This window comes from Prenolepis imparis, unplaced genomic scaffold (genome assembly GCF_030444845.1).
Source record: "Prenolepis imparis isolate NDT839.2.m4 unplaced genomic scaffold, iyPreImpa1.0 SCAF_11, whole genome shotgun sequence".
Taxonomy (NCBI): Eukaryota; Metazoa; Arthropoda; class Insecta; order Hymenoptera; family Formicidae; genus Prenolepis; species Prenolepis imparis.
In genome coordinates, this window is record NW_028141169.1 from 13,067,544 (window position 1) to 13,079,153 (window position 11,610).

At 29.4% G+C, this 11,610-nt stretch overlaps 2 protein-coding genes across 3 annotated transcripts in view; both read left to right on the forward strand.

Moving 5' to 3' along the window:
- The window catches only part of Ir68a (Ionotropic receptor 68a), a 34,327-nt gene extending 29,329 nt beyond the window's left edge, over window positions 1-4,998 (forward strand). Inside the window, exons 6-9 of the mRNA XM_083049602.1 lie at window positions 46-332; window positions 1,396-1,731; window positions 3,484-3,871; window positions 4,714-4,998. Coding sequence (XP_082905728.1) covers window positions 46-332; window positions 1,396-1,731; window positions 3,484-3,871; window positions 4,714-4,998 — 1,296 coding nt within the window. The remainder of the gene's footprint in view (window positions 1-45; window positions 333-1,395; window positions 1,732-3,483; window positions 3,872-4,713) is intronic.
- A 3,099-nt stretch (window positions 4,999-8,097) lies between these two features.
- On the forward strand, window positions 8,098-10,553 carry Dhps (Deoxyhypusine synthase). 2 transcript variants are annotated; one of them, XM_083049249.1, is made up of 8 exons: window positions 8,098-8,154; window positions 8,527-8,662; window positions 8,780-9,054; window positions 9,134-9,352; window positions 9,430-9,622; window positions 9,995-10,098; window positions 10,182-10,307; window positions 10,399-10,553. In XM_083049249.1, the coding sequence occupies exons 2-8, from the start codon at window positions 8,554-8,556 to the stop codon at window positions 10,516-10,518; spliced, it is 1,146 nt and encodes a 381-aa protein (XP_082905375.1). In that variant the 5' UTR covers window positions 8,098-8,154; window positions 8,527-8,553; the 3' UTR covers window positions 10,519-10,553. The 2 variants fall into 2 exon arrangements, with proteins under 2 accessions (XP_082905375.1, XP_082905376.1); XM_083049250.1 differs by lacking the exon at window positions 8,098-8,154 and adding an exon at window positions 8,244-8,373.
- The last annotated feature ends 1,057 nt before the right edge of the window (window positions 10,554-11,610 follow it).

Below are 11,610 nucleotides of genomic sequence, written 5' to 3' on the forward strand. Positions count from 1 at the left end.
ACGTTTTAGAAATTGGAATCGAGAGATTTATTTATATTGTTTCAGTTAATCCGAATCATAGCAAAGGCAATGAATTTTAAAGCGAACTATTATATGCCCTTTAATATCGCGAGCGACAAATGGGGTAAAGCAGGAGAAAATGATAGTTATACAGGTCTCCTTGGCGAAGCGATCAATGGAAACGCTGATTTCTATCTCGGAGATCTGCATTATACAATACATAATCTAAATTACTTTGATCTATCCACGCCATACAATACGGAATGTCTCACTTTTTTAACACCGGAATCGCTGACCGATAATTCGTGGAAATTATTGATATTGCCTTTCAGGTACGTAGATATACATATATATGTAATATAATTAATAATAATAATTATGTAATGTTGTGGAAAATTATTTTTTTGAAAACTATAAAAGAAGACTGGAGCATTACATTAAATAAAAACTAAAAAAGAGAAATTTTACAAAAATAAAAATATAAATTTATTTCAATATTATGTTTTTTAAATTTTATTTAATATTATTTATAATATTATATTATTATTATATTAATGAGAATTTAAATTTTAAAAAAGGGTTTCAGAGCTTGAAATCTCTACTTTTGAAAAATCACAGCTCTTTTTCACTTTCTTCAATTTTTATTTTTTATATACAAAAAACGACGAACTTAACAAAATGGAAAATTTTGTTTTCACTTTGTAGACGTGTGTCGCATGCACAAAAAGATTTCAAAAAATGTTTTGACTTTTTTACGTTAAAGCCTGATATGTTTTCCCTACAAAATCGTTTTTTAAAATTTAAATTTTGATTTTTCCTTATCAAAAGTAATCGAGAATTGAAGAGAAAGTGATCATTTTCACTTTGATTGCTCATAACTTCGTTAAAAATCATTGTACAGCAATTTTAAAACTGGATCTAATCTAAACTATCTTGTATACGACATGTCTACAAAGTGATAAGAACATTTTTTATTTTGTCAAGTTCGTCGTTTCCTGTATGTAAAAATTAAGTACCAGAAGAAAATGAAAAACAGTTGTGACTTTTTAAAAGTAGAGATTTCACAAGCTTTGAAACCCTTTTTCAAAATTTAAATTCTCATTTTTTGAAACAATGTTAGTTATTTAAAATTTGCTTATTTTTTAGACAATTTTTTAAAATTCTTTATATAATTATTGTGCAAAGTGTATTATTTAATTTATGTGTTAATATTATATTTTAATTTATTTAAATTTATGTTAAATAAATAAGTTTAATAAAATTTAATAAAATTAAGTAAAATTTAATTAAAAATAATTTTTTTTGTTAAAAAAAGAAGGGTCAGCAGCGCTTGATTAATATAATAATATTATTCGTCGCGGCGGAACTTTACGTTCAGAGTTGCAACTTTTGCAGGCTGAATGCATGGATAGCGGTCATTTGCACCCTGTTGATAAGCGGCGGAGGCCTCCACGTGTTCGCGTTAGTCTACCAGAAATACATAGGCTCGCATGCGCGTCCTAAATTAGACGAGGCGAACGCGTACGACAGTACAAAGAGTCTGTATCTGTTCACTGAATTCCAGAACAGCATGCTGTACACATACGGTATGTTGCTTCAGGTGTCCTTGCCGCGCTTGCCGAACAGCTGGACCGTGAGAATCTTCATCGGTTGGTGGTGGATTTACAGCATCCTGGTGACGGTCATTTATCGCGCTAGTATGACGGCCACTCTCTCGCATCCCGTCGCCATGTATAGTATACATTACACAATTGAAAAATTTGTGTTTTTAACAGATATCTAGTGTTGTTCTTAGATGATTTTAAAATTAGCTAGATAAAGATGAGAGATGAAAATATGTAAATTTATCTTACAATTAAATAAAATAAAGATAATTTTATTTTAAATATATGTAGATAAAAGATAAAATTATATGGTGGTTCATCTAGATAACTTCCAGATAATATTATTTTTAAGACCGGTTATGTAAACATAATTATAAAAACTTGTAAATTATATAAGGTGGGATATAAAAATATATTCATATACTTTTATTTATAAATTTTTATCGCTTACTGTGCTTAAGTTCTACTACTTAAGTATTTTTATGTGCTATGACTCTAAACCAAATTATCTAAACATTCGTCTAGATAATTTAGCAAAGATAACTTTTTCACTTTTTTCATCACTTTTTTCATTTTAGATGCAGATATAGATAATACATATATTTTTATTATCTATATAAAGATAAGATAATGCCAAAATTTCATCTAGATGATCATCTATATAATTTTATTTAGATAACAGCAAACACTGCAGATATCGCATGTCCCAAACGGTTCACAGAAATGTTTGTGTTAATTTAACATAATACGGATATGTTAAATGGTGACACGAATACTGTGTTAATATTTTAACAGAAAAAAAGTGCAAACTTTAAGTAATTTAAAATAAATTTTGTGTAAAATGAACATAGTTTTAATGTAAAAATTAACTAAAAAAATGTTAATTTTACATTTTATCATCCCTACTTATGTATATTATAGAATACAATCAACATTTTTTTCTGTAAATTTTAACAGACAAATCTTGTTATTAATAATACGGAACATATTTATTATGTAAAATTAAACATAGATCCACATTGTGTTATTTTTACACTTTTTCTAGTTGTTCTAATAATTTAAAATTTGAGTTCAATTAACACAACAGCAACATGTTAAATTAACACATAAATGTGTTAAATATTTAACAGAAAAATTTTAACGAGGACCTTTTTTAACGCGAAAACACAAATTTTTAAATTATATATACAGGATATAGAGGGTGTCCTATTTTAATAATATGTTGTCTAATATTGCTGAAACTGTAGTTATAACGAGAAAATATTTTATACAAAAGTTAAAAGAATTTGAGAGGGAAAAAGTTGAAAGGGGGGGGGGGATATAGCTGTTAGTTGCAAATTATATATACTTTTTAAAAAACTATGCGTTTTCTTTATACCAATGATTCCCCTCATTATTTTGTGCATGAAAGTATTGAAATAAGATAATCGGAAAATGAATATTTTATGAGATTTCATAGTTTATGTAAAATTATGTAATATTATGTTAAAATTATATGTAACATTAAAGTATAAAATATCTTTATTTTATATTTTAATTTGACATAATTTTACATAAATTATGAAAAATATCTGGTAAATATTCATTTTTCGATGATTTTACCTCAATATTTTTATGCATAAAATAATGAAAGGAATTAATTGATGTAAGGAAAATACATAATAATTTTTTTAGTAAAAAAATATGTGTAATTTGCACTACCAGCTATATATTTTTCGTTTTTATTAAAACCAGAATTCCTGGACTCGCAAGGTTTTTCAAAGTTGTCAGATATCATATATTTCTAATAAAGTATTTCTCGGATATTTCGATTTAATAATAAAAATCTCTATTTTATTTTCTTTGGTGCTTAATGCTATTTACTTATCCATTACGGCAGAGTAACTATCGATACTTTGGCGCAGCTGACAAGATTGTCGCTGGCGGTAGGAGGATGGAATGAGGAAAGCAAGGAGTTTTTCCTCGCTTCTTCAGACCCGCATAGTCAGGAAATCGGCAATAAGTTTGAGCTGATCGAAAACGAGGAGGACGCCGTCGACCGGGTGGCCAACGGGACCTTCTGCTATTACGAGAACTCGTACTTATTGCGATACATTCGCGGAAAACGGATATTCGAGGAGGAGAACGATCGAAGGAACAAAAGCGAAAGAGACATCGGATCGGCAGTAAAGTATAATCTGCATATTATGGAGGAATGCGCCGTCCATACGCCGATCGCGTTAGGCCTGGAAAAGAATTCTCCCTTGAAACCTCACATGGATTTATGGGTATTTTTCATTTGATATTTGATGATATTAAGGCTCCTGGCTCCTTGCCGACCATGTCGAAATCGTGACGTCAGAGGCGAGAAAACACACGCTAAAATTTCTTAGATGCCATTTCGAAATAAAAAAATATTTCGATGAAACAGCACTTCAGATGGCTTTAGCACACTCTTAAAAAACCCCGAAAACTATCCTTTCCCCTTTATAATCAATCAACAGCTGTAAAATGTAATATTATGAAGCCCAGTCCGTCTGGTCTTTGCACATGCGCAGTCATTCCGCATGTCAAAAGTCTGATATCTCGATCATTTTACAGATGTTGATTGATTATAAAGGGAAAAGGATAGTTTTCGGGGGTTTTTAAGAGTGTGCTAAAGCCATCTGAAGTGCTATTTAATCGAAATATCTTTTCATTAAAAAATGGCATCTAAGAATTTTCAGCGTGTGCTTTCTCGCCTCTGACGTCACAATCCAATATGGCCGCAGGAGCCTTAATTGGTGAAGGTTAATTAACTATGTGGAGGATTGATTTTTTTAAGTGTGCGAAAAATGTGCTAATAAGCAGTACAAATAAGCTACAAATATATGACGTTCTTATTTTTAGCAACAAATCTGGCGAGAGAAAATTAGTAATTTATTTTTATTCTATTAAAATTGTATTTAGTATAACGAGCTATTTTTTAAAATCGATAACAAGTTACTTTTATAAAAGTATACCATTCACTTTCTCGACCCTGTTAATGGCTTAATGAAGAATATCTTCTTTATTACTTTTTTGTTCGAACAAGCACAGTTTTTCGTACATCAGAGATTTATTTAGCATGAAATTCTCATATATATTCTAGGTGAGACGGATGACGGAAATTGGTTTAGTGCAAAAATGGCTGAGCGACGTCATGGAATGGGCCAAGATTAACGAATCTCGGCAAAAATCGGAGTCTGAAGCAGCTCTGATGAATCTGCGCAAATTGTATGGCGCTCTTATTGCCCTGGGAATCGGTTATTTTCTCGGCTTCATAGCTTTATTTAGCGAAATAATATATTGGAGATACGTTGTCCTGAAAGATCCCAAGTACGATAAATATCATTTGGATATATTCTATCAGAACGACAATAGATCTAAGACTTAAGCAACAAGTTTTACTTTTATTCTGTAATGTAACGAAAATAATATTAAAAAGAATATAAAGAAAAGATTCGTAAAATATTTCTTTTAATAGCAGTAAAATATATATTATTATCGCACACAAAACAAAATATTAAATATAGTAATACATTTTTTTTTACAAATTAGATAAATTTATCGTGATCAGATATTGAGACATATTTAAATCGTTCAATGTTGAGAGAGCTTAATTAAAAAAAAGATTTGATATTTATGATATAAAAAATGCACTATTAATTTAATAACGTTCAATTATCTCGATTTATCTTTCATAGATAATTGCGTACATGTATGTACATATATATATATTTAATACAGTATTATATACAGGGTTGGGAAAGTTATTTTATAAAAGTAACTCGTTACCGTTACCGTTATTTTTTCTAAAAAGTAACTCGTTACCGTTACTCGTTACTAATTTTAAAAAGTAACTTGTTACCGTTACCGTTACTTAAAACGTAACGGGTCGTTACAATTTTCATTACTTTTTTTAAAATAATTTTATAAATATTTTTATAAGTTTATAAATTTTATAAAATTTTTTAAAATTATTTTATAAATAAATATTTTTTATAATAGATGTATGTTAGGTTGTTCCACATAAAATGTTTGCAATGTAAACTTTTTAAAACTTTTTTGTCAATAAAAATTTTTATATATTTGTACATGTTTTATATATCTTTATATTTTGAAATTCAAAATTTGCCTTTTTATATCTAATTTTATTCTTTAATTTAATTAGTTTTGAATGTATTTTTTTCAACAGTTTTTTTAGTATAAATAAACGTGACTTTTGCGTGCTTTTTTTGTATGAGTAGAAAAGCAGCCATAATATTGCAGTAGCCGCTCGAAATATTAACGCTGCATTCGGCGAGAACTCTGTCAACAAACGCACCAGTATAAAAAATTTAAATTTGAAAATGAAAGCCTTATAAATGACGATCGTGGACCTGATGAGACTATCGTTGATGACATTAAAGGTTGAGGCATTAAAGATCGAAGCGGATCAACGTCAAACTGTTAGAAATGCGTAATACGGTTCTTACTTTGATTAATAAAGTTAAGTCTGAAAAATATTGTTTCTTTAAATTTGTTATTAAAAATATTTAAAAATAACTAATTAAAAATTATCCGATTTATGTCTTGTTTGGTGTCATTTTAAGCAAAAATCTCATTAATCCATTATAATTATTTTTAAGTCGATTAAATGCAAAATTCAAAAATTTTATTTTCTATATAGTAACATGACATATAATATGAAAGATTATATTTAAAGAAAGTCTCGCGAGGGTGACTTCGGAACTCTTTGATGATGCGTCATCTCGCTCGCTCTTTGTTCGTTCTCACTTTCGCTTCGACGACATGGGGAACCTTTCCTTATCTATAATAATTCACGCAAATGTATATAAACATCTTATACATAAAAACTGAAATTTTTAATTTACATTTTATCGGATCGAAAATAATTTTAATGGATTAGTGAAATTTTTTCTTCAAGAGATTTTTGTAATATTATAATTATATTTTTATTGTTTTAATTATCTCTATATATTTATATATAAATTTGTATATAACTTTTAATACATCGGTGCACATTAATATATATCCAACTGAACGTAATAAATAAATATTATTTAATAAATTAAAAATAAATTAATTAAATATTAAAAAAAAATAATTAATAATAAAAAGCTATATAAAGCAGGAGCATAATTTGTTATTGCTTAAAATGCTTGATATTTTTGTTCCAGGAATAAAAAAAAGTAAAGCGATTAATTGTAGATGTCTTTTACATTACAATTAATTAAGAATAAAATTGATTTAAGAATTTATTTTTTATTGCAGATATACGCGTATATGCATAAAAATATTTGAATAACTTATCGTTGTCCATAATGTATATTAAAACAAAACATCACGCGCAGCCAGTGTTTGCTGTTATCTAAATAAAATTATATAGATGATCATCTAGATGAAATTTTGGCGTTATCTTATCTTTATATAGATAATAAAAAAATGTATTATCTATATCTGCATCTTAGATAAAAAAAAGTGTTATCTTTACTAAATTATCTAAAATAATATTCAAATAATTTGGTTTAGTTTCATAGCACATGAAAATATTTTAAGTAATAGAACTTGAGCAGTAAACGATAAAAACTTATAAATAAAACTATAAATATATTTTTATATCTATAATTTTCATTTTTTTATTTTACATTACATTTTTATTTATTTACATTTTTTAACTGTTTACATTTAAAAATAATATTATCTGGAAGTTATCTAGATGAATCGTCATATAATTTTATCTTTTATCTAGATATATATTTAAGGCTCCTGGCTCCTTTCCGACCATGTCGAAATCGTGACGTCAGAGGCGAGAAAACACACGTTAAAATTTCTTAGATGCCATTTCAAAATAAAAAAATATTTCGATGAAACAGCACTTCAGATGGCTTTAGCACACTCTTAAAAAACCCCGAAAACTATCCTTTCCCCTTTATAATCAATCGACAGCTGTAAAATGTAATATTATGAAACCCAGTCCGTCTGGTCTTTGCACATGCGCAGTCATTCCGCATGTCAAAGTCTGATATCTCGATCATTTTACAGATGTTGATTGATTATAAAGGGAAAAGGATAGTTTTCGGGGTTTTTAAGAGTGTGCTAAAGCCATCTGAAGTGCTGTTTAATCGAAATATCTTTTCATTAAAAAATGGCATCTAAGAATTTTCAGCGTGTGCTTTCTCGCCTCTGACGTCACAATCCAATATGGCCGCGGTGAGCACCCAGGAGCCTTAAAATAAAATTATCTACATCTTATCTAAGATGAATTTACATACTTTTATCTCATCTTTATCTAGCTAATTTTAAAATCATCTAAGCACAACACTGCGCGCAGCTAATAAAGTCAAATAAATCAATATTTATATATTTTTTATGGAGAGCTTATTAGATTCACAATCGTGGATCTAGCACAGACATGAACCAATCTCAGTCGTTTTACCGTGGCACCGAAAAGTGGTTCTGGCTACGTAGTACGTAGTTCCGCCGGCTCTAAAATGGATCCAGTTAGCGCCACTGTACCAGCTAGAAAAACTGTTTGACGAAAAATAAGGTTAAATTAAGATTTAATATATATTAAAATATATGTTAATATCAGCATAAATAATTAAATACATTTTACGCATGCGCATTATTCTTACATTCGAAATTATTTTTCTCGAAAGCTAAGCGACCGATTAAAATATTCTATATTTGTATCTAACCTAACCTAACCTAACCCTAACCTAACTTTTATGCCGGTTTTGTAAATTATATTCGCAGAATTATATATGTATGTATTTTATTAATAACTGTTAAATATAGAATTTATATTACTCTACGAAATTCATATTTATTTATATTACTAATAGTATTACTAGCGATGCAGCCTGCATTAATTTCATACATCATACAGTGTAATTAATTTATTTTTACATTTCTGAAGATTAAAGAAATATACGTCAACGGTGACATGGAGAGAAAAGAAGAGGTTGAAAAACATGATGATGGGGAGGAAATGGCAAAGAATGCTGTCTTAGTACCCAGCACTTCTCTACCAGCTGATACAGCTACGGTAAAAGGTCTTTATTTTTGTATATTTCTCCAGTAATAGTTATTATTACTATTATTCATTATTCACACATTTTTATATCATTATATAAATGATAATAGTAATAAAATTTTATGTACATATATAGGCTATGATTTTAATAAAGGACTCGATTATCATGAATTATTTAAGACCATGAAACATTGTGGATTCCAAGCTACAAATTTTGCACTAGCGATTGAAGAAGTGAATAAAATGCTGCATCAAAGGAATGTACCTCTCACGGAGGATCAGATTGACCAGCTAGAAGAGGATGAATTCATTAAAAGAAAATCTCATTGTACGATATTTCTGGGCTATACATCAAATATGGTGTCTAGTGGCATCAGGGAAATTATAAGATTTCTCGTACAACATAAATTGGTAGATCATGCATTCAAGATTCATGCTTCTTATTCTTAGTGTCCTGTGTACTTAATGATTTTGAACTGTATGTTTGTAGGTAGATTGTCTCGTTACTACAGCAGGTGGAGTGGAAGAGGATATTATAAAATGTTTAGCGCCCACATATATTGGCAGCTTTAATTTGGATGATAGGCAGCTTCGAGAGAAAGGACTTAACAGAATTGGAAATTTATTAGTACCGAATAACAATTATTGCTTATTTGAGGATTGGGTGATGCCGAAGTTAGATGCAATGCTGGCTGAGCAGAAAGAGAAGGTATATAAAATGTTATTATATTCATATGGAAACTATAGATAGAGAGAAATATGTGCTTTTACCGAGTTGTACTTTAGGGCACTTTATGGACGCCATCCAAGGTGATAGCAAAACTTGGCGAGGAGATCGATCATGCAGATTCAATTTATTATTGGGCCGCGAAAAATAAAATTCCAGTGTTTTGCCCGGCTTTGATCGATGGTAGTCTCGGCGATATGGTGTTTTTTCACGCGTTTAAAAATGCAGGACTCGTAATCGATATAGTTGGAGGTAGGGATGCGCTATATATACATCTTTTAAATTTAAATACATGGTGTCCTATTTTAATCGATCACCCGAAATATGAAATATTTCATAGTTTATGTAAAATTATGTCAAATTTAAGTATAAAATAGTTCGTAAACTATGCATTTTTTGGTCAGGTTACTCTTATAACTTTTTATGCCGAAAATTATGAAGAATCGATTTATTGTAAAAAAACATGATTCAATTTAAAAAAAAAAATGACCTTCAAAAGCGACTTTTAAAAAAAAGTCAGTAGCGCTATCTTCTGTCCCCCTTTAAGTCAAACAACTTTTATTTGGAACATTGTGTATATTTATTAGAATGTGTACAAACAAATGAATATTTCCAATTCTGCAGATGTCACGAGATTAAACAAAATGGCTATGAAAGCGGTGAACAGTGGTATGATAATTGTGGGAGGTGGCATAATAAAGCATCACATCTGTAATGCTAATCTTATGGTGAGACGACTCTTTTTGACGTATTATTTGGGCGCATATATGATGATCGTGATAGAAATGATAGTTTTAATTTCCTTTTACAGAGGAACGGTGCGGATTACGCCGTTTTCATCAACACCTCTTCGGAATTTGACGGTAGTGACAGCGGTGCTCGACCTGAGGAGGCAATTTCTTGGGGAAAAATTCGGACGAATGCCACTCCGGTCAAGGTAACAGATATTATCTTCATTGGTAACAATTTTTTTAATCCAACAGAAGCAATAATCAATCAAGTTGCCGAGTAATTGACTTCTGTTTTAGGTTTGTGCTGATGCTACTTTGGTATTTCCGCTGTTAGTGGGAGAAACTTTTGGAAGATATTATCATTATTCGAAGGACAATGTCCGTAAAGACAGTACTCCATGTGAGTCAAGTGTATAAGACATAATAAAGAGATTTAACAACAAAATTGTGTATGTATTACATAATGTATATATGTAATTAATATTATATAATGTTTTAAAAATCACAAAAGAGAAATAAATAACTAATTTTTAGATATTTAAACGTTTAAAAGCAACATAATCACTTTTTTGCTTATATATTGTGGCGATAAACACCACAAGCCGAGTAGAGTTTAGAATTATATTTTATTTTATTTTAAAGTATCAAATTACGATTAGAGAACTTTAGTGTCCGGACACAATATAATAATAACAGAAATAAAGGTAACGGTTGAAAAAGATAGAAGTAGCGAAAAGACAAAGGAACGTCCGGAAGGTTCGAGAAATCAAAATTATATAAAAACGGTTTGAGCACGAGAAGTCACCGAAACCACCGAGCAGTCTGTGTCCGCTAACACTAGCGAGAAGTTTGCGAGAGAAATTGTAACCGAGATTTAATCAAGTTACTGTAGACAATACTAATTAAATAATTAATATAATAGTCTAATATCCTGCAATTCCCACAGTAATATAATAACTCAATATATTCTATAATATATTCTATAAATTATATATAATAGAAAAAACTAGCAATAAAATATTCTATTTAAATATCTGTGTATAGGTATTTAATTATCTGTGTGTTGCTTTTATACATATATATATATGTATATATATAAAAACGCAATACATTTATTTATTATTTTCATATTTATATAAATTATATTTATATATTATATATTATATTATTATTTATATATAATAAATATATATAATATTTATATTTATAAATTTCTATTAAATAATCAATTTTACTAAATTTTTTCATATATTTGTTATAAAATAAACTGCAAACGTACATAAATATTTCGTTAAAAATATTAGAATCTAGAATTTTAATAAAAAAAATTAAATCTTGAAATTAAAGTGACCCAGACGCGCGAGCATTTTGTTCCGCTCTAAGGATCCCGTTCGGGGTTCGGGATTGAAAATTCGCGTTCCTCATCCGATGTTCGATTTCGGGAACGCGACGAGCCCCTAAGCGGCGCCTGCGCAATGTTGACGTGACTGCGCAGCAGGTGTCTGCGGC